The following is a 23,721-nucleotide window of genomic DNA, read 5'->3' as shown; positions in this document are numbered from 1 at the left end:
TCTTTATATTTTTCCTAACACATTTAATCTATGAGTGTTTTTACTAATACATTACAACTATTAACATTGTTACAAACATTTAGTCTATTAATACTTTTACTTACACACTTAATCTATTGACATTTTTAGTAATACATTACAACTATTAACATTTTTCTATAAGTGTTTTTACTAATATATTACAATTATTAACATTATACTTACAAATTTAATCTATTAACAGTATTACTAACACATTACAACTATTGACATTATTATTATTAATACATTACAATTGTTAACATAACTCAAAGGAAAACTTTGTGAAACAGGAGCCATGAAGTCTTTTTAAAAACAACTATCAGCTGATGGTTTCAGCTGCTGCTCTACTGGAGCTGGTGTGTAGTCGACAGCTTGTGTGGCACTAATGACCCCTCATACGGCAGCGACCACTGCACTACAGCAAACACACACTGACCTCCCTCCCTCTGTCAGAGTGTGTCTGATCCTCTCTGCTCGCAGTCGGACGCTGGCTGTGGCTGATCTGTGTGTGATCACAGTTCTTTAATGGGATTGTCAATCAGCTATCGGATCAATAACAGCTTTGGGAGCGGTGATGAAGCTTCTCTGCAGCGGCTCCATGGTCTTCCTCCTGCTTCTCCTCTGTCTTCCAGGTGAGGAGATTCTCTGATTCACTTCTGCTGCTCTAAGGTAAAAATAATAACACTGTGGATTTAACGCCTGTCAGTTAAAACAGTAAAGAGTGGAGAGTTTATATTATGGGATGGCAAAATAAAAGCACCTGTTTATTCATGAACACTGTGTCAGAAATTTAATCTGAAGCTGTTTGTGTTACTTTATGTTTCACTTCAGATGATTTCACCTGAGAAACAAACTGAAACCTGTTCAGACAGATGATGACCAAAGAAGCTCAGGTTTAAACATGAGTGACAGTGATGAAGAGCACGATGAAGACTGAGGATTAAAGTTATTGATTTGTGATGATATGTGGTCAATATTTCATCTGCGTTACTGTCATCAACCAAACAACCTATCAGTACAATACAATGATGATCATATAAACCAGTAATGATGATGTGCCTTCAGAAGTGACGCTCATGCTCCTGTTTTGAATCATTTGAACATAATCAATCATCATGTGCTGATGACTTGATTTATAATTTGGTTCATAGTGTTTCCACAAATAGTGAAAAGTCGAGGATGTTGCCTTCAGGTGTCTCGTTGTGTCCGTCCATCGGCTGACAGCCCAAAGATTTATTCATGTTTAGTTCTTGAAAAATGACTTCAAACATTATTCAGTTGCTGTTTTTCTCTCTGCTCAAATAAAAAAAACCTCCAAGCAGTGTAAATCTGAGCCGACGGGTTTATCAGTAACCTTCATGTGTTCATTCTTCTGGGGAATGTGTTGAATGGTGGAGTGAAGGTGGGGGCGTTCAGGACTCACTGTGTCTCTGAGTGATAAGGACAGGGGGAGCTTTACAGCTGTACGAGGACACTAGGTCAGGGACGAGGAACAGATGTGGTGCTTTTATTGTGAAGGAATAAATCAGTGATATCTGAATGAAGGGCTCAGCGGAGCGCCTGGAGCGCCAAACAGTTTGTTTTATTAATGATGACACTTGGTGAAGTGATGAAGAACGAGGAGCTGATTGTGGTTTTGATGTTTGAGAGTTTTGATATTTTAGTGTTGTCGTGGCAAAATGTCAAATATCTCATTTAAATCTGAAATATGTTTCTGCTCTCTGTCGAAACACCAGGATGAAAACTTTGAGGCGTTTGAGTGTAAACGCTGACAGAAACTGTTCTAGAGACTTTACACAGGCTTTTTCTATTTTTATGTCAGCTTCAGACTCCACGATATCAGCCTGCTTACAACCCGACGCTGCGACGTACGGTGTCGGCTCGGATCATGAACGACAGCGAGCGTCGTTTGCGATAATCCATGGTTTCATCTGGTGTAGTGTGTCATAGTAGACGACAGCTGACGCCACGTCTGAGACACCTCATGACGTTCCGACAGTTCCTTCCACGACTTCTCCCGTCACAGCCGTCACTTTGACCAATAGGAACACAGAGCGATCTGTTGCCATGGAAACTGTAGGACAACAACAGCCCAGCCTTTTAGATATTTCCTGTAGGGACGTTAGCACACAGAGTAAACAGGAAACAGCAGAGGCACTTTATCAACCGGCTGAGTACTGCCATTAGCATCAAGCTAGCAAAGAATGTTCTTTCTTCATAATGGAGGATATAAAGGAATCAAACTCACAGATAGTGTCTGGGCCTTTACTCAGCACAGCTGCAGAGGCTACCAGCTGCATCTCAAACACACACCACCATTTAGCATTCTGTTCTTAGTTTAATCAAACTCAACACTTCCTGTTTCTGTTTCAAATTAAAAGCCTCTTATCATTTCAGCTGAGAGAATCCCTTCATTTTCTAAAAAGGCTTTTATTGTGAAACATTTGGAGGAACTTCCTGTGGAAGATTCCAACTCATCCTCACTGTGACCTCGTCACATGTCCACGTTTGGTCATGGACTTTCCACGTCCACATATGACGTCCAAGGTACCCTGGGTGTGTTGGTTGTTGACGTTCTGGGACGCTGTGTCAACTTCATACATACATAAAGTCTCTTTCAAAATAAAAGCACTATGTTGGTACCATACCACCAATTGACATTTCTTTCCTTCAGCAACAGACACACCTGGCTGGGTTTAGGAACAAAGAACAGGGTTTGGCTTTACAATCCTTCAGGAAGTGAACACCGCTCTTCTTTGTGAAACTCTGTGGTTGTTGGACCCATCCACCCGTCCCGCCTGCCCCACTTGGACTTTTGCCGCTTTTAACTTTCGTCCTTGTCCCGCTGCGTTTCCCCGTGACGCCGCCAGGCACTGTTAAACTATAACAGCAACCGGCTGACGTAAGAGGACTCTTTTTTCATCTGTGTCTGACGCTGCAAGTCACTGCCAAGCGTTGGATTTCGTGACTTCGTACATGCAGGACGACTCAACTCCCAATCACATGAACTTCTCTCTCAGTGACTTTCTGTCACTTTTGACACGCAGGAGGACGTCTCACCTCTGTGTGACGGCAGGTTTTCACCCGGTCTCAAGTCTTTATTGTCACGTACACAACGTGTTAAACAGTTAAATTAGACCTCAGGCTCCCTCCAGCTGTGGCCGTTCAGATCTGTATAGAAATATAAAGAAAAATCGCATGAGTGGAACAAACCTGATTAGAATCTAAAACAGAGCAGCAGCTATGAAAAGACTAAAATATAACCCTGTCAACAGAAGTGTAAACAGATGTCAGGCAACATGTTACATAAACTAGATCTTCTTCAGCGTAACCTGACCATTAGTGTTGTTGACAACGCTGATGATGTCATCCTGTTGCTGTGACAACCAGCTTCTTGTTCACCTTCACAGGTACCAGTTTTGAAAGAGAGCGCTGGGTGTTTGAACGTTGGTCTGAGATGGTGTGTGTAGTGCAGTGTGTCTTTATGTGTGTGTGTGTGTGTGTGTGTGTGTGTGTGTGTGTGTGTGTGTGTGTTGAGGCAGGCTGAGCGTTGATGGCTGCGAGGATTAAAGCTGCCAATCACAACTGTCCGTCCAGATAAGAGGAGGCGTGACCTGCAGAGGTCAAACAGCAGAGATAATCCAAACACACTTCAGCTCACACGCACATCTTCACTGTCAGGACCCCGACTGAGGACACTCGTCCTCCCTTTAGATCAGGGGTGTGAAACAAACGGTCCGTGGGCCAGAACCGGCTCGCCAAAGGCTCCAATCCGGCCCACTAGATGACGAGGTTAAGAGGTGCAAAGTTTAAGGAGGAAGTTAAACAGTGAGTGGCTGCTTCAGACGCTTTTCCACCCCGACCAGAATATAAAAACCTCTGAATATTATAAATCAGCAGCTTCAGTATAAAAGAATCAAAAGTCTGTCTTAAAACAATAGTTGTGGAACCGTGCTGCTAAAGAACAGAAATATATAGATATATGCAGATGAGATGACTGAATGAACTGAGACATATTATTGAAACTACATTTATTTTTCTAAAGACTTCTCATTTGTTTCATAAAAGGATGAATGTTTACAGAATTAACACCCATGAACCATGAGCTAGGGCCTTGTTCAGACTGCCAGCCAAAATCCGATTTTTAGCCAATCTAGATTGGAACCAGATGGCTCTTATGAAGTCTGAACAGTGATAAATGACATGAAATCTGATTTTTGCAAACCAGATCGAAACCACCTTTGGGAGGTAGTTTAAAAATCACATTTGGACAGATGTGTCTGAGTCTGAACAGCTCCTTATATGACTTCACACAATACACACTAGATGACGCCTCCGCTCTGACGTCGTTGCCACAGCAACCTGTCAGATTAGTCATAATGTGGCCCAGTCTGAACACAGCCAAATCCGATTTGGACACTTGCTAAAAACAGTGTGGACAGACAGCAGTCAAAAATCGGATTTGAGAAGGAATCAGATTCGCCTGCAGTCTGAGCGCAGCCTAAAATGAGACCCCCCTGATTTAGATTATATAAACAGTGCGTCCAGTCCACCCTGTGGTTGTATGACTCCGCCCACCAGTCCACCCTGTGGTTGTATGACTCCTCCCACCAGTCCACCCTGTGGTTGTATGACCCCGCCCACCAGTCCACCCTGTGGTTGTATGACGTTTGTGCCAAATTTAAAACCTTAGGGTGTTCATGAGAACAGACGAGGTCACAATTTATTCACGTTTGATCAGCAAAATTTAATCAGTTCATTGACGATCAGTCGTCTTTGCAAACCTGTATGTGACAACAATATCAAAGAAAATAAATGATTCCTTTAATTTAACTTTATATATATATTCATATATAGTTTATTCATATTCAGGTTTTATAGTTAATGTAGAATAAACTTATCATTTTGTTACAGATTGATGCTATTTTACTCAAAAAAGGAAACGTAAAATCGTGACAGAGGTGGGTTTGCAGTCTGAGGTCATACAGCCCACAGTAAATGGCACCATTTTTAATTTAATGTGAGTTTTTATTCTTATAAACACATGTATGTGTGGCAATCTGAATCATTCACAAGGGCGCCTCTTCAGCCCCCCAAAACTCTGAATCCATCGCAATGGTTCAGCATATTTACTTACATATAAACGGAAGATGGAAACGGAAATTTGCCTCCTCCGCCCAAATCAAGCTGGAATGCCAAAAAATCGGGGGTCTGTCCCCAGAGGCTGTATCGCCGTCTGCCGGAAGTCAGACACCGAATACATGACGTAACAGAGCCGAATCTGACACGTACACATGGAGACAGACGTGTCTCTGTTTCTGACGAGAGCTTAATAACCATCAGAGGATGAAACTGATGATGATGATGATGATGATGATGATGATGCTGTTCAGTGCTTTGGTATCAGTGTCAGCTGTAAACACACACACACACACACACACACACACACACACACACACACACAGCTCGGGTCATGTTGACTTAAGATGCCATCGTCTGGTTTTTTGCACTTAGCCGTGATGCGCACTATTCTGACCATCTGTGCACTTTGAATGTATGGACTGCCTCGTTACCATGACGACAGCAACGATAGTGAAAGAGATGAAGGTGATGAAGGTGATGATGATGATGATGATGATGATGAATGTGTGCTGCATTCTGTGTGTGCATGTGTGCCAGCTGGCGTGCTCTCAGAGCTGTTAGCGCTCACACTTTAACTCCTCTGGGAGTTGATGCTGCGTCACAAACTGCTGAGTCATGCACTCGTCGGACCATGAAGACGTCTGAACAAAGAACTGAGACAATAAGAGGCGGAGCTGCAGGTTGATTTACACACACACACACACACACACACACACACTTCAGGGCTGTAATGATCCCACCTGACTGAGAGGTCGCACAAAATCACCTTTTTTAGTCGATAGGACGAAGCGGCCGCACTGTGTGTCAGAGGATCTGCAGGTTTATCAGCATTTTGTAAGGTTCAAATCATCATTGATGGGCTCCAGAGGTCCTTTAGGTGGTCACAGTAGGGGTTTATAACACCCTATAGAACATCACTGGGGGGTTCTAGAGGTCCTTAAGTTGGTTCTAGTAGGTGTTTTGGACGTTCAGACCATATTTGAGAGGAGTTGTAAGGGTCCTTCAGATGGAGTTTAGAAGGTTCAAGTCATTATTGAGGCTTGTGGCTCTTTTGAAGGTTATACAACACCAGTGAGAGGGTTCTAAGGGTCCTGTGTGTGGTTCTAGTCAGTGTTTAGAACATTCAGATCATCACTGGGGGGTTGTAGGGGTCCTTTAAGGGGTTCTGGTAGGTGTTTTAAGGTTCAAGTCATCAGTGAGAGGGTTCTAAGGGTCCTGTGTGTGGTTCTAGTCAGTGTTTAGAACATTCAGATCATCACTGGGGGGTTGTAGGGGTCCTTTAAGGGGTTCTGGTAGGTGTTTTAAGGTTCAAGTCATCAGTGAGAGGGTTCTAAGGGTCCTGTGTGTGGTTCTAGTCCGAGTTAAGAAAATCCAAAACATCATGGGGGGTTGCAGGGGTTCCTTAGGTGTCTTTTTTGGTGTAGGTTCAAGTAGGTTGTAGTTGTTTAGAACATTCAGATCATCACTGGAAGGTTGTAGGGGCACTTCAGGTGGCAGGTGTTTAGAGCGTTCAAGTCATAGAGGTCATGGGGGGTCATTAGTCATAGGGGTCACTGAAGAGGTTCTAGGTGTTCTTTAGGTGTTCAGTGAGATGTTTGAAGTTACAAGTCATCATTTAAAGGGTTCTAGGGGTCTGTAAGTGGTTCTTGTGGTAATTGAGGAGGTCTTACGTGTCCTGTAGGTGGTTCTTGTATGTGTTCAGGTGGTTCTAGTTGTCACTGAGAATGCTCTAGCAGTCTTTCAGACTGTGTCTGTAGCTCCTGGGTAGGTTCTAAGGTTCATTTAGGGGGCTCTAGAAGAATTAGAAGGTTCCTTGAATTCAATTGAAAAAAATAAAAAGGGAGATTGAATTTCTTCTTCTTCTTCTTCTTCTTCTTCTTCTTCTTCGTCTTCTTCTTCTTCTTCTTCTTCTTCTTCTTCTTCTTCTTCTTCTTCTTCTTCTTCCTGTAGCGACTGATACGGTTCTAGTCATAACTGAGGAGGTTCAAAGGGTCCTTTAGCATGTTCTTGGTGTTACTTAAAAAGTTCTAGTGGTCACTGAAAAAATTCAAGGTGTCCTTAAAGAGGTTCAAGGTGTTCCGTCGTTCCTGTAGTTACTGGGGTGGCTCTAGTCGGCCTTAAAGAGACTTGTTAGGGGATCTTTAGTATGTTAACATGTTGGAGCAGTGTCTCAGGGTGTTTCCATACTAGGCACGATTAATTTGTACCACACCTGAATAAAGTTGTTCTGTACCTTAGAACACTCGCGTCACCATCGACGTGACATTTTTGTTGTAGTCGTCCACATGGTCATGAACCAGCACACCGTGTTCCTGTTGTGAAAACCCTGTTAGACAGCAGTGTTCTTCACAACGAGGAGGTTCTTTAAGAGGTTCTCGTGGGTCTCAAAGAGTTCCTGGGTATGTTAAACACCTGAGGGAGACTTCAGAGCAACAGCACTCTTCACTGCCGTTACCAAAACACCAAATAAGGAGATCTTTTGGCAGAATCATCCGTCCGGTAGAGACCAACATGTGGTCTCACAGACGATCTGTGACAGGAACACTGAAGATGTTCTCCACACCTTTCTAAAATACTTACTGTTGGGTTATCTGACTTCATTTTTCAGCAGTCTGTGTACACAGTGTCAGATTAAATGGAAATCTGGCCTGTGGTTGTGAGGACGTCTCTCCTGAGACGAAGGTGTTGGACACAGAGACAGGAAGACTGTTGTCACTGCAGCTCGCAGTCCGTCTGCTGGATGAACAGACACAACTGAAACATCACGAACACATCGTCTTAAAACGACATGTTTGTCTGTTCAAACAGAACTAAATGAAAATAAGATTGTAACGTCTGAAGGTGTGTCAGGTTCTGTTTCACCTGCGCGTCTCTTAAAGTCTGTTTTATTCTCGTCAACAAATCTGATGTTCGGACTCAACAGTGAATGTTTGTAATAACAGATACTGAGTGTGTATCTGAGACCTGGTGTGTCTTTATCCTCCACTGCTGTTCAGATCACATCACACTGAAGCTCCTTCATGAACACACACCGTAGTTTATTTTGACGCAGTCTCACACACACTGTCCTGCTGACACAAATACTCACTGGAGCAGTGGTTTCCATCTGGTGGGTCACAGGTCCACTCTGATTGGACCATAAGAGACTCGCAAACATGTCAAGTTTGCAAAAAAACACACTTTTTTTTTTTTTTAATACAGTGAATTTCCAGCACAGCTTTTATTCTGAAGTGCTGTTTCCTGCTGTGACTGACAAACAGCAAACTAGCTCAACAACATGATGCTGAATGTATGAAACTATGTGACAAAGGAGAAATCTGGACCAATGGAGAGCCGCTGCACTGCAGCACCAAATATGGATTAATCCGCTGTTGAAAATAGTTCCCCATAAAGTCACTGTTTGCTCCTGTTTGTCGATAGAAGCTACAGTGAGCAGCTGTTTGATGAAACGACTGATCGAACTATAGATTTGTGTTTGTAAACATCGTCAGCAGGAACCAGTGGAGTCTGAGCTGAGACAGATAAGAAGTCAGAACGTCCTGAGTCTGGATCTGAACATGGGACTCATGGGAAAAGTCCTGGGCAAAAGTCAGTTAACGAATGACGTTAAGTCCTTAATGTAAAGTTATGTAGTTAATGTAAAGTTGCAGTGGTTAGATTTAGGAAAAGAAACATGTCACATGAAACACATGACGCACCTAAAAATGACTCAAAGTTGACACAGATCCGAACACGTGACTCGAGGGGAAAGTCCTGGGCCAAAGTCTTTTCTGTGACCCATCCACCGCCCTGCCTCCTTACAGCCGCTCGCGACTGATACCTTGTTTACTGCTGTCAGCTCATTGGTCACGTGATCGCAGCCTTTTAAAATACGTGGGATATGTATGAATTTGGGTTCATTAGTTTTCATGTTAAAACACGTGACACACGTGAGCACAGCTGCAGCTTCAGAGCTGAGGAGCTCTGTTTCTCATAATGAGACGTCCTGTTTCTTTCATGTGGCTCTGACAGATTCAGAGCTTCACTTCCACATTTCCATTTTTGTACAAGGTTAACACTGTGTGTGTGTGTGTGTGTGTGTGTGTGTTCATGTTGGGACTGTAGTAATCCATAATTTTCTTGTTATCTGAAGGCCATTGAAGTGACAGTGGTCTTGTGTGCTTCCTTTTTTGTGCAAAGCACGTCGACAATGCTCTGTGTGAGTGTTTAGTTTTATCTTTATTGTCTCCTCTCGCAGTTATGAATCTGTCCCTGTTGTTGTTGAGTGTTCGGAGCAGCAAACAGCAGCTCGGATCACTGCTGTGTTTTATAAAGGAACACAGAACAGAAGAGTTTTTATGAGTTTATGTTTATGTGCTTCCCAAACTGTGGGCTGGGCGCCAGGATTCATCTCATAAAAACACTTCTGTTCCACAGCAAACACTCTGATCTGTGTCTTTGTCTCAGGCGATCTCTACAGATATATAAAACCATCACTGATTGTCGGTGAACAGTCAGTTGTGAAGCTGCAGTTTGTGTTTCTGTTACACTTTATTAAATCCTGTTATAAGGTGCATGCTGTCAACCACAGAGGGAAGAGGTTTGTGTCTGAGCTGCAGTCTGTCTGCAGCAGAGGAACATCGATGCTGCTGCAGCTCTGGATACAGAGCGGGCATCATCGAGTGAAGCTGCAGCAGCTGAGAATTCACTTACTCCAGAATGAATAAATTAAATAATATAATAATAATATATATAATAATATAATACACTGCAGACAGTAAACAGAGGAAAATGTTGGTATTATGTTTCTGCAGACCATGAATATGTTTATGTTCCATACATATCCAGCGCAGATGAAAAAGCCGTCCTTCCACAACAACAACGAAAGTCAAGTCAGTGGAAGTCTGAGTACAGGGCGCAGGAGGGGTGATGGATGGGTCCACCAACCACTGACTTTCACCCAGGAGACCGGTGTTCACTTCCTGTAAGATTGTAAAGCCAAACCCTGTTGTTTTTCCTAAACCCAACCATGTGTGTTGCTGAAGGAGAAAAACATCAGTTGGTGGTGTTGTATTGACGTAGTGCTTTTATTTTGAAAGAGACTGTATCAAACTGTACATTTCCTGTGAAAACAGAAGTGTATTTTGAAAACAGACAATGCATGTAACAGGCTGAAGTTGACACGGCGTCCCAGAACGTCAACAACCAACACACGAAAGTCCATGACCAAACGTGGACATGTGACGAGGTCACAGTGAAGATGTGTCGACTTCTGTCCCTTCACTTAAGCTGTTGTCGTGCTGCGTTTCCCTGTGACGCCGCTGGGTGCCCTTAACACAACGACAGCGAATGGACGCGCATCATGCTGATGTGAAGGACAGTTTTTTTGGTGGTGTCTGACGCCGGCAGTCACTGACCAGGCGCCAGTTTTCAGTGACTTTAGAGTGAGAGCAGGTTGGCTGCAAGGACAATCAGAGGCACTGAGATTCTTTTTTAAACTCCTCCTCAGTTTATTTCCTCTGTGGCAGAAACTCACAAACACCACCGTCACAAAGAGCTCAAGGTTCAGGACGTCCTGTGACAGACTTGCTAGCGTAGCAACATGACGGCTACAAATGAACACTATTTTCTTCGGTATGATCTGAAGTGCTCTTAAACAACAACATGTGATTTGGGGATTACGTAGCTGTGTAGACCTGGAATACAAAAATAATTTCCAGAAGATAAATATTTTATATTCACGCCACGATGATCAAAAGCACTGGGTTTAATAAGAGGATTTATTTTTTCCTTAATCTTCTGTCTTTAAGCTCTGGCATATTTTCTCTTACAGAAATAAAGTACATTCATTCCATTACATTAAAGTGCATATATCCCGTGACACTGAGTTAAATCTGTAACAGCAGCCGATAAAACCTCTCACTGCCACTGAGAATGTTCGTCTGGCGTCTGAGCTTCATTCCACGGCTGTCTGAAGACGATTGACTGCAGCTGATCGTCCAGTCTTTGTCCTTCACTGATCTTTATAAACAATTTACACGACTGAGGTGTTTCACTATTTACTTATATGGCTACAGGACTAAAGACGAAGCTGATGTCATCAGGCTGATGAAGAAGATGAGTCTCTGACTAAACAGCACGATGATCTGATGTGAACAGTGCAGCACATAAACTGTAACTCTGCTCCTCAGCTCTCGTCGTTCTTCATCTGGAGAATATTCTGTTTGCATCGTGTCTCTGATCTGATCAGACTCTTTATGATGCTGAACTTCACCAGCAGCCAAATAACATTCATCAACACTTAATGTGTGTGTGTGTCTGTGTGTGTGTGTGACCATCAGGGTTGAAATCAGGACGGTGGAGGTGTGTTTGTTGAGGTGCCGTGTGAGGACTGCATTTTGCTTTTTACGCTCTCATTAGTTCATGAAACTTTTCTTTTACTTCCAGATGCGACATGTCACCGCCCATCATCATGTCTTGTGGCTGCAGTGCATTCTGGTCCACTTATTTTCATTGTGCTTGTATTAATGTAGATGAATGAGTGCCGGCTGTAGTAGTGGTGGAATCACCAGAGGACCTACGATACGCTTGTATCACAACACTTAGTTAACGATACGATATTATTATGATGAAATGTATTGTGAGTGACTGTACGGCTGTGTTGGTGATAAAACATGGGGGCGGAGTTACATACCTGGGTTCACGTGTTTTTAGCATGTAACAGAAGCCTTGGTTTCAACAGCACTGTATGGACACAGGTCTCTGCACAGGAAGTAGGTGATGGACTGTGTTATTGTCTGATGGTAGTTGTGTCGAGCTAAGTGCGTCCAGTGTTGGTTGATTTTTCAGTGGAGCGTGTTTAGTGTTAGCTTGACCGTCAGCAGCTAACACTATCTCTGGGTGGTGGCGTGTGAGGTGCTCCTATGTTCGTAGTATTCCAACAGTATTTTATTCTCATATGACACTGCTGTAAATCACACGTGTCATATCCAAGTCCTCCTTCTGTGTTAAAAAATCCAAAATAAGTCCAGATGTTTGATTTAAACACTGACGGCACATTTCTGATTTCTGTCTCCGGTGCCTCCATCTTCGTTTTGACGAACTTCCTGCCACATGCAGCAGACTGAGACCTCTGCTGACCTCACCAGGAACAAAACATCAGCACCATCTAGTGGAGCGAAAGAGCAACTGATTTTATTATTCTAGCACCAAAAGTTGCATCAAAATGTGTGTTTGTAAAAATGAATAATGTCTATAATAAAAGATCAATACTTGGTGTCTTTGTATCGATACAATATCACCACACTATTCTGTATCAGTTTATTCCCCCAGTCAAAGGCTCTGACGCTGGAGCATCTGAAACTTATTCTTTTCCTCTCCATGAATATCCTCAAGAAGACGTTACAGATGTTCCATGTTTGAAACAAAGTGGTTCATCCCAACACTTTACACAAGTTATTATACTTGTTCTCAACAGCTACACAGCGGCTGAAAACAGTGTCATGAGACACATGAAGTAATTAAAGGCGCTGGAAGTAAAAGAAACACTAAACACTGTGAGAACACATTTCAATATAAAACAGGAAGTGGACACATGAGCATAAACCTGACAGAATATCACAGCAACGTGCGCTGGGATGTCAACAACAACCAACGTATGTTCATGGAACAGCTCGTATGTTATTACATGAATTTGCACCCCCACAAACGACGTTATGTCATGTCATTGTGCTGCAGCGGGAGTGGACGAGATCAGGAGGTATTCCCTGAGTGTGCAGTAAAGTCAAAACACAAAACAGGACACGAACTCACAGGCAGGTTAATGAAATCAAGCGGCACTTGTGTGTGCGCAAAAACACAAATTCACATCACACACTTTAAACTTTACATATTTTTTGCACTGGTGGACTTCATGTTGTTTTAAATTATATATATATATATTTTTTCAGAATTCATTGTAATTAAATATATATTGGACAGACCCACACTTTCTGTCATCATAATCTGTCACAGGATTAACAGGGATTATCAGTCTGCTGCTGTTCTGCAGACATATTCTGATTAATGTATAAAACCTTAGGTGATTCACAGGTTAATTAAATTGGGAAATGTGGTTTCCGTGTGTGTGTGTGTGTGTGTGTGTGTGTGTGATGTACTGCTGGAGATATTTCAGGATTACAAACGAACACCACCGAGGAAAAAGCAGCTTTGGACACAGTCACAATGTTCATAATAATGTGCAGCAGACTCAGACAGTGGTGTTGTTTGAGTCGATGTTTCCTGAGCTGTCAAAGAAACAAAATGACTGCAGTGAACGAGGAGATAAAGATAAAATGTTCCTGAGGTATCAAATAAAGATTAGAGCATTATTATAATTATTATTAATATTAGAAATTGAAAGTCACATGAGAAGACTTTTGTTTTAGTTTTAAACTTTAAACTTTACAAGTTTTTTTTCATAAATAAGCTACAAATGTAAAGTGTGTCCTGCGGGTGGTGCTGTGGGTCATGGTCACGAGGGTTGATCCTCTGGGGAGCAGGATGTTTGATAGAAAGCAGTATTCTGGCCGTGGTGACCAACACGGTCATCGTCATGTCCTGCTGCTTGGTTTCAGCACTACCTGGTTTGATAAAGATGGTTCTCTCTCTGTGTCTCCATTTCCCAGTTTGCTTGGCGGCTCATGGTCGTTTCGCTCAGAAGCTGCTGAATGACTTGTTCTCCAACTACACCAATGCTTTGCGTCCGGTGGAGGACACTGACCACATCATCAACGTCACACTGCAGATCACTCTGTCCCAGATCATCGACATGGTAATCACTCTCTGACTGCAGGTCCAGGTCTTATTGTGGTTTTTCCTGCCTGTGCTGATGTCTTCATGTTCTTTCACCAGGATGAGCGGAACCAGATCCTGACGACCTACCTGTGGGTCCGCCAGGTGTGGATGGATGCCTACCTCACCTGGAAGAAGGAGGACTATGACGGCCTCGACACCATCCGCATACCCAGCAGCTACGTATGGAGACCTGACATTGTCCTGTATAACAGGTAGGTGCAGGTCGCTGCAGGACACTGGCAGGAAAGAAGACTATTTAACTATCTAACACATTCTGCAGGCACTCCCATCTCACCTGAGCTTCTATCCCGTTCCTTCACTTAACTTCCTCCACCACAGTGCAGACGACGAGTTCTCCAGCTCCATGGAGACCAATGTAGTTCTCCGTAACGACGGCCAGGTCATGTGGGACCAGCCTGCCATCACCAAAAGCTCCTGCTCCGTGGACGTGGCCTTCTTCCCCTTTGATTTGCAGCAGTGTCACCTGACCTTCGGATCCTGGACTCACAACGGCAACCAGATGGATTTGTTCAACGCCTTGGACAGCGCTGACTTGGCCGACTTTGTCCCCAACGTGGAGTGGGAGGTGAGCGGTACCCTTGTTCATGTGCTCAGGACAAGACCTCGTTCCTGAATATAATTCTTTCACACAACAAATTATTTTTCAGGTTCTGGGCATGCCAGCCAAAAAGAATGTCATCCTGTATGGTTGCTGTTCAGATCCATACCCGGACATCACCTTCAGCCTCCACCTGAAGAGACGTGCCTCCTTCTACATCTTCAACCTCCTCATCCCCTGCATGATGATCTCATTTCTGGCTCCGCTGGGCTTCTACCTGCCGGCTGACTCTGGTGAAAAGGTTTCTCTGGGTGTCACGGTTTTGCTGGCCCTCACCGTGTTTCAGCTGCTGGTGGCGGAGAGCATGCCGCCCTCTGAGAGCGTCCCGTTGATAGGTGAGAAGTTAAAGTTTTGTTGGAGTTGTTCATCTGTGGGAAGATGGTGGTTGTAATACATGCAGTATTTGCTTCAGAGACTGACACTGAGACAGGTGTCTCATTTAGATAGATAGATATTTACACTTTCCCGTCTCTGCTGTGTTTTGGGACCAGGTTAGACTGTCCGTCATGTGCCACAACACCAGGACACACACTGTCCCACAGTCTTCACGTGGTACTTGACTCTTGACAAACAGGAAAAACTGGCCGAAGACAGGCACATATTTTTGTAAACCAGTCAACAAATGTAGGCGACAGGACTTGTTTCTAAGACACTGTTTTCAAACCCAGGGTGGCACGGTGGAGCAGTGGTTAGCATTGTCGTCTCAGTTCTCCCTGTGTCAGCGTGGGTTTCCTCCAGGTGCTCCAGCTTCCTCCCACAGTCCAAAGACATGCAGGTTAATGGTGACTCTAAATTGTCCGTAGGTGTGAATGTGAGTGTGAATGGTTGTCTGTGTCTCTGTCCAGGGTGAACCTCACCTCTCAGGACGCCTAACAGGATAGAGCAGTTACAGATAATGAATCAGTGAATGAATGCTTTCAAGGAACCAGTGCAGAAACAACAACTGGCAGCAGATGTGATAACATCACAGGGACAGAGTTTATCTGAGTCCTGCATCCTGTCAGACCACAACTGCTGCGTGTTTTTTTTTTTTTTTTGCTCAGCATGTCTTTGATCTAATGGTGACATTAAAGCCAAAGCACATTTTCTTCTGGAATAAAACAAGTGTGACTTTGCAACGGCTGCAACCACACACACCCTTTGCTAAGTCCTGCCCCTCAAATGCAGACTGGCCAAACATGTAGACCAGGGTCCGACAACGACACAGCTGTGCTCCACTGACTCTGATGCAGTTGTTTCAGAGTTCCTTCACTTTCAGGCTGGTTTTGTGTATTTGGAGTTAAACATTGTGCCCGCAGCACGTGGTGTTTTAATGACACTCGTTACCTGGAGAGGTTTGAAGGACATATACGTTTCTTCCCTGGTCCACAACCAAAATCAGAGTTAGCTAGCTAGCTACTGAAAATACAGCCTACTGAATGAAAGCACATGCCACTTTTGCTATTTAATGATTACAACAGTGACTTCAGACCGACTGCTGTACAGGACCTGGTGAAGAACAGCAGGGAAACTTCACTGATATTCAGCCGCTGTGTGTCACTTCATGAATGGTGTTTGGCTTTTACAGGAGGTCGGAGCATTGGCAGCAGCATGGAGGGAAACCAAACATCATTCATCTGCACGCTGTGATGGTATACAGCCGGTTTAATATCAGCAAAGTTTCCCTTTATAATATTTCAGCCTCCTAAGTCAAACACCGCAGCTGCCAAAGGGTAGGGACATTTTTGTGGGCCGACCGACTGATGGACCTACAGAACAGGTGGTCACAGCTAAAATAAACTCAACGCCCAATGGATGTTTGCAAACACATTCAGAACTCTTCTCTGTTTCTCCCACTCCCCTATAGTTTAATCACTATAGGATTGCTCTGGGCTCACTGAAGGAGATGTGGCCCACTGACCCAAACATAGACTCAGTTCTTGTATATCTTGAACTGACCTGTCTTGGAATTGTATGTCTAGTGGGCGGCTACAGGTTAGGAATGCAAAGAAAAACATATTTAAGTGTCCAGTAACCACAGGGTGCATGTACACTTCCTCCAGATTTATCTCATTTTGTGCAAAGGGCGTGTCACTGTAATCACGAAACATCGTCCTCAGAGCTTCAGTGAGCCGAGCAGCACTGGAAAAACGAGTTTCAACACAGATGAAAATCAAAGTTTGTCGAAGCAACAGTGGAGCTGCGGTCCTCGTGAGGATCACTTCACTCTGAGGACAAACGAAACGGAGTTCATTCAGACTTTTTCAACAACACAGCAGAGTCTCTACCAAACACAGGTGAGTGCAGCTGATCGCAACAACTGTAGCTCAGCAAGTAGCACGTCCTCACTGTGACCTCGTCACATGTCCACGTTTGGTCATGGACTTTCCACGTCCACATATGACGTCCAAGGTACCCTGGGTGTGTTGGTTGTTGACGTTCTGGGACGCCGTGTCAACTTCAGCCTGTTACATGCATTGTCTGTTTTCAACATACACTTCTGTTTTCACAGGAAATGTACAGTTTGATACAGTGTCTTTCAAAATAAAAGCACTACGTCAGTATTTGGGTATTTATTCCTGTGTTGGAATATAGGCAGAATTTATCTATGACAGGTAAGGCAGTTTAGTGCACCTACAAAGTTAGATTGTGGACAATGTCATGGGTGAAGATGACATGAAGTCTGTGTTGGTTTGGATCGTAATAAGGTGTTGATCGTGTTACTCGGTGTTAAAGTGTCTAATGACGGGAGATATGTGAGAATACATAGAAATAGGACACTGTGTTGGTAGTGGACCACGTGAGATTTCATTTTGGAATTACTCTGCCTGCCGTATTGATGTCTTTGTTTTGTATTCCTAATACACTCCGTTCAGCTTTTCCCTGCCTCTTATGAGTGCTGTGGAGCTTCACGAAAGGAACATGAGTCCATACTGAGAGACCTCGCAGAGGGTGAGGCTGCTGTCAGCCCTAGAGTCATCTACCTTTGGTCTGAATCAGGGACTCATGTTGTCACAAAGTTGTATAATTGCCTAGAGTTGGTTGGTGTTCTCACGGCAGCATTTACAAGAGGACCAGATCAAATGCCTTGTGTGAGAAATTTCCATGTAGGAAAAATCCAGGAAGAATTGTTGTGTTGAAACAGCTACTAGACCGTGGACTGATGCTTTTGTCCTTAACTACAAATGCACATGGTTACGTTTTGCCCACAAACACACGTGGTTGGGTTTAGGAAAAAAGAACAGGGTTTGGCTTTACAATCTTAAGCCCTATTTGGACTGGATTAGTTTATCGTGGAGACGTGGGGTTAAGTAATTATTTCCAGGGATTTTAGTCCCGTCCAAACGTGCCATGTCTGGAATCATTACGCCGACTTTTACCTTCTGTAAAACAGCCCGGAGAAAATACCTCGGGTAATATTAATCCTGTGCGAACATGATCCTCTGTAAAAATGTGTGTAAATATTTCATCACGTCCTGTTTACAACTAGTTTTCCGCGTTTTTTTGATGATGGAGGCGCTTGAAGAAGCATCCGATGTTGTCTGCAGTCGTGATAGTGGACCTTCTTCTAATGATGGCACAGCCCTACGTGGGAGACCAATCAAAAAGGTTGAGAAGAAAGCACTTCAGATCCACGAGACTTCTGGTTGTGTTAGGTAGGCCTAATATAAATCCATATTGCTAATCGTTGTGTACACACAATCCTGATCATGGGCAATATTTCACATTAGGCTTATCATTAATTATTATTATCCTTCAGCTGATGCTAACAGGAAGCAATGTAGCATGTACATGCTGACAGGGAGGTGATGCCAGGGTGCAAACCGAGTTACCACTCAAGTTACCACTCACTCCCATCTCTGATTTCTTGTCCCGTGTGAATCGGACATTTATATTACAGACATCCTGTGGTAAACTGACATTAGTCCACATCCCTATGGAAAACTAATCCCGTCCGAATACTTTACAGGAAGTGAATACCGGCCTCCTTGGTGAAAGTCGGTGTTTGTTGGATTTACAGTTCTGTTGTCCCCGCCTCTTTACAAATCTTCGGCAGCATCTGTGCGAGTGAGTTTATTCCCAGCGGAGCTTTAGTGTACCAGATATTGTCTGTGTGAGCTGCTGTCATCCGGGGCTTCAGATAAAGTGCATTTGTATCTGATGGAAGTTTGTTTAAATACTTTTCCAGGGATGCAACGCAACTGCTGACCTAACTGACACTAACTGTCAATTTTGATTTGATTGTTGATTGCAATCAGCTGTGAGGTGGAGTGATACATACACAGTGAAATAACCGTGATGTTGTACTCCAATATCGTCACGGTTTTACTGTCTCTCGACCAATCAGATTGCAGGGCCGGAACTAACTGTTGTATAATACACAATAACGGCTACCAGCAGAGTACCGTGCCAATGTGAAAGGACGGCTTTTTTCGTCAGTGTCTGACGCTGGAAATCACTGACCAAGTGCCGTTTTTCGACGACTTCGTAGTGAGACTGGGTTCCAGAATAGCACCATACTTTAAAATATACTCATCAGTATTACAGGACTCACAGTTTAAAATTTCAAGCACATATTTTAAGTTTTGTGTTTTCACACTTTGCCTCTTGTCAGTGTAGATATGGCTGCTGCCGGCTGTCTGCTGACTCAAGATGAGTTTCTGTGCCCGATCTGCCTGGACGTCTTCACCAATCCAGTCGCCACACCGTGTGGACACAACTTCTGCAAGACCTGCATCACTGAGCACTGGGACCTGAACATCCCCTCTCAGTGTCCTGTGTGTAAAGAGGTTTTCTACACCAGACCCGAGCTGCGGGTCAACGCTCTGATCTCTCTGATGGTCACTCAGGTCAGACAGTCGGCTCAAGACAAAGCCAGCAGCAGCAACAGCAGCTCAGAGCTACAGTGTTCCACATCAGAGTACATCCCCTGTGACGTCTGCACAGGAACCAAACTGGAGGCTTTGAAGTCCTGCATGGCGTGTTTGGCGTCCTACTGTGAGACTCACCTGGAGCCTCATTTCACAGTCATGGGTCTGAAAAATCACCAGCTCATCAGTCCTGTGAAGAACCTGGAAGCCAGAATGTGTAAGATACACCATAAACCTCTGGAGCTGTTCTGCAAGAACGACCAGGCGTGTGTCTGCCCGCTCTGCATGGTTTTAGACCACATGACTCACAATGTCATCCCTCTGAAACATGAATATGAAGAAGAAAAGGCCAAACTGGAGAAGACAGAGACTGGAATTCAACAGATGATCCAGATGAGACGACTGAAGATACAGGAAATCAAACGCGCGGTGGAGCTCAGTAACGACGCTGGAGACTCAGAGAAGGCTGATGGTGTTCAGGTCCTCACTGCTCTGACAGAGTTTATTAAGAGAGGCCTCGCTGAGCTCAGCGAGACGATTGAAGAGAAGAAGAGACCGACAGAGAAACAGGCTGAAGGCTTCATCACAGAACTGGAACAGGAAATCTCTGAGCTGATGAAGAGGAGTGCAGAGATGAAGCAGCTCTCACGCTCTGATGACCACCTCCTCTTCATCCACACCTTCCCATCCCTGAATGCTGCTCCACCCACCAAGGACTGGACGGATGTCAGAGTCTGTCCTCCATCGTATGAGGGGACTGCAGTGAGAGTTGTGGACCAGGTGGAGAAGACGCTCAGTAAAGAGATGAAGACGGTCTTTGAGGCAGAGCTGAAGAGGGTCCAGCAGTTTGCTGTGGATGTGACTCTTGATCCTGAGACGGCGAATCCCTGGCTCGTCCTGTCTGAAGACAGGAAACAGGTGAGCTGTGGTAAGGTGGCTAAGAAGCTCCCAGACAACCCGGGGAGGTTTTCCTTTTATGCCATCGTCTTAGGAAAGCAGAGTTTCACTTCGAGGAGGTTTTATTACGAGGTTCTGGTTAAAGAGAAGTCGAAGTGGGATTTGGGAGTGGCCAGAGAGTCCATCAACAGGAAGGGACAGATCACTCTGAATCCTCAGAACGGTTACTGGACGATATCTCTGAGGAACGACAATGAGTACAAAGCTCTGGCTGAGCCCCGTGTCCTTCTGTCTCTGAGGTCAAAGCCTGAGAAGGTGGGGGTGTTTGTAGATTATGAGGAAGGTCTGGTCTCCTTCTACGATGCTGAAACTGCAGCTCTTATCTACTCCTTCACCGGCTGCTCCTTCACTGAGAAACTCTACCCGTTCTTCAATCCCTGTAACAATGATGATGGTAAAAACCCCGCCCCTCTCATCATCTGTTCGCTCCAAAACGTCAAATTTAACTTGATGGGAATATACTCCAGAATAAGAAAAGTTCCATAATCGACGGTTTACATAATAAATTAAAAATCTGAGATTATATTTGTGTCTTTCCTCATTAAACATCGTCTTCAGATCCACGTGTACCCCATGGTCTTTAATAAGTTGCTATGGTGATAGAAGGAGGAAGTGACATGTGACAATTTTTCCGTCAGCCCAAAGTAAAAAGTATTTTGTAATGTTCGGGATATTTTTCAAATTCACAGCATTAAAAATGATATGGCGCCCACTTCCTGTTTACAAACTCTTGCTATAACGGCTAAATAGGACCTCGTGACTGTCCCTTGATCTGGATCTTTGTGTCTGTGGTGGCGGGGAATGCCATAATGCAGACCTACAGCCTGTAATTTGAGCAACAGCCCAGGAGAGCCAGCCAAACTCTGTCAGATGAATATCTGAAGCAAACCTATAAAACTAGATCACTGATTTTGCTGCAAATCTTCTTGAATTAATATTTCTTATTTTCTTTTTACTAATTTGTCATATTGTTGAGAATGTCGTTATCCTGAAATACCCTGATATTATTTTAGGGTTGTTTGCATCAACGTTTCTTTGTACACAAATGTTCCTACTGGTCAGATAGCGCTTTGATCTTACACTGTGTCATTTAATATATGTTGTGGCTTTTCTGAGTTCAAAAGAAATCTTACATGCAAAAACACACAGCAGGCAGGTTTGAAAAATAAAAACCGAGCTTTAATAAGACAAAGCCCAAAGACCAAAAATAAGCAGGAAAGAGAACTGAAGGAGCAGGCTGAGGTAAAAGCACAGAAACTAAACTGAGAAGTATCAAAGAACACGGAGGGACTCCAACAAGGAACAGAGACCAGCAGACTGAGAGACGAGGAGAGCAGGGAGACAACGGGGAACAGGTGAAACAAATCAGGGCGGGGCAGACGATCACTGAGGCGGGAAAACACACAAAGGCAGGAAGTAAAAATAGACAAGACACATGAGGAGTGCGCCTACAAAATAAAACAGGAAACAGACGAAACATGAACAATAGAATAAAACCAAACAAGACGAGACGAGAGAAAAGAGACGGTAAACATGAACCCAGGATGACGACAGGTGTCACACACACGGTGGTGACGTGCACTGCTCACACCGTGTTTCTTGACAGTTTCCTCTGCTGAGTCTCGTCGAGCTCTTTGCTGCTGTGACGCAGCGCTCTGACCTGCTGACTGATCTGATGTGATGATGTGTGATATGTTCTGTCCTCAGCAGCGTCACAGCGATGTAAGCAGAAATAAGCATTTGTGACTTAAATGATTACGTGTATGATATGATTGTTTTATGTATCCTCAGTGCAGTATGAGTTTCTCTCTTCATGTTCATATTCTTAAAATAAATTATAACAAAGGAAAAAGCTTGGATGGGTGGAGTCGTTTTTTAGTATTTGCTTAAATAATTAAATGTCTGACTGCTGCCTGACGATCGAAGCTAAAAAAAAAATTTATGTGCTATGAAAACATAATGAAACATGCAACAGCTTGATACAGCCTATTTTTTGCACTATTTATTTCCAGTTTAATGACGGAGCACTCCTAATCTCGTTGTATATTTTTTGTCCAATGACATTAAAAGCTTTTTATTTTGTTCTGATAATACCCAGCCTGTTTCCACTCCCAACTCCTCTAAAACCGTCACTTTATAAGTGATTTTGGTGTCAGAGACCGACACACAGATGTACCTTTGACAGGATGTTTATATGCAACAACTATACTGCAAACAGCAAGACAGTCCGTACAGGGTGGGCGGGAGTGGTGGGGGTGGAGTGAGGTTTCCCGGTGGCGTTTAAGTCACCAAACCTGGGTGTTTTTCATGAACCCTTTCCTGCTTTTTCAGCGGCTTTCGTACAACACAGCGAGTGTTTTAAGCCAAAACGTGATCTTTTCTGAACTGTAACCAAGAGATTATGTTTCACCATATCAGCTCCAAAATACATATCTGTGTTTGGCAAAAATGTAAAACACCAGCATTTTTGTGGCAACATTTAACATTTAGGTTTAACATTTAACACTTAGATTTAGATTTAACATTTAGATTTAACATTTAACACTTAGATTTAGATTTAACATTTAACATTTAGATTTAGATTTAACATTTAGATTTAACATTTAACATTTAGATTTATCATTTAGATTTAACACTTAACATTTAGATTTAACATTTAACACTTAGATTTAGATTTAACATTTAGATTTAACATTTAACACTTAGATTTAGATTTAACATTTAACATTTAGATTTAACATTTACTTTGAACAATTAACATTTAGATTTAACATTTAGATTTAGATTTAACATTTAGATTTAGATATAACATTTAGATTTAACACTTAACATTTAGATTTAGATATAACATTTAGATTTAACATTTAACATTTAGATTTAACATTTAACATTTAGATTTAGATATAACATTTACATTTAACATTTAACATTTAGATTTAGATATAACATTTAGATTTAACACTTAACATTTACATTTAACATTTAACATTTAGATTTAACATTTAGATTTAGCTTTAACATTTAGATTTAGATTTAACTGTGGCAATATATTTAACATATTTCAAATATTGCTGTAAATGTGGTTAAAAAGTGACTCTAAAAAAGTCACACCACTTTTTTAAACGTTGTTTGAAGCTAAATGTGGCAAAACGTTGCTGCTAATTTCACTTTACAAACGGCACCCCATAGTACAGGAGAAGAAAGTTTGTGTGTGTGTGTGTGTGTGTGTGTGTGTGTGTGTGTGTGTGTGTGTGTGTTGGCTCTTTGTTTGTAACTAGTAACTGCAGACAGTAAAGATTATGGTGCACAGTTGGAAGC

General features: G+C 43.1%; 2 protein-coding genes across 7 annotated transcripts in view; both read left to right on the top strand.

The window, feature by feature from the left end:
* Positions 1-435: 435 nt before the first annotated feature.
* The window catches only part of LOC125898750 (neuronal acetylcholine receptor subunit alpha-9-like), a 258,716-nt gene continuing 235,430 nt past the window's right edge, over positions 436-23,721 (top strand). For 4 of the 5 annotated variants that reach the window (XR_007450652.1, XR_007450653.1, XR_007450650.1 and 1 more), the window contains exons 1-4: positions 13,763-13,954; positions 14,035-14,189; positions 14,317-14,563; positions 14,646-14,931. Coding sequence is in view for 1 of the 5 variants with exons in the window: in XM_049592684.1 (XP_049448641.1) it covers positions 596-653; positions 13,809-13,954; positions 14,035-14,189; positions 14,317-14,563; positions 14,646-14,931 (892 nt within the window). In the remaining 4 variants the exon portion in view is untranslated. Of the gene's footprint in view, positions 654-13,762; positions 13,955-14,034; positions 14,190-14,316; positions 14,564-14,645; positions 14,932-23,721 lie in introns of those variants that run through there. The other variant, XM_049592684.1, reaches the window with a different exon arrangement.
* On the top strand, positions 16,554-22,333 carry LOC125898748 (E3 ubiquitin-protein ligase TRIM21-like). Of its 2 annotated transcripts, none has more exons than XM_049592682.1 (2): positions 16,554-16,872; positions 19,196-22,333. In XM_049592682.1, the coding sequence occupies exon 2, from the start codon at positions 19,198-19,200 to the stop codon at positions 20,887-20,889; it is 1,692 nt and encodes a 563-aa protein (XP_049448639.1). In that variant the 5' UTR covers positions 16,554-16,872; positions 19,196-19,197; the 3' UTR covers positions 20,890-22,333. The 2 variants fall into 2 exon arrangements, with proteins under 2 accessions (XP_049448639.1, XP_049448640.1); XM_049592683.1 differs by having other exon boundaries at positions 19,191-22,333.

Source organism: Epinephelus fuscoguttatus, linkage group LG12 (assembly GCF_011397635.1).
Source record: "Epinephelus fuscoguttatus linkage group LG12, E.fuscoguttatus.final_Chr_v1".
NCBI lineage: Eukaryota > Metazoa > Chordata > Actinopteri > Perciformes > Serranidae > Epinephelus > Epinephelus fuscoguttatus.
This window is presented reverse-complemented; position numbering and strand designations above follow the sequence as displayed.

What these genes read in the sequence shown, in the direction of transcription:
- LOC125898748 (XM_049592682.1), top strand. Translation starts at nt 19,198, where the DNA reads ATGGCTGCTGCCGGCTGTCTGCTGACTCAAGATGAGTTTCTGTGCCCG.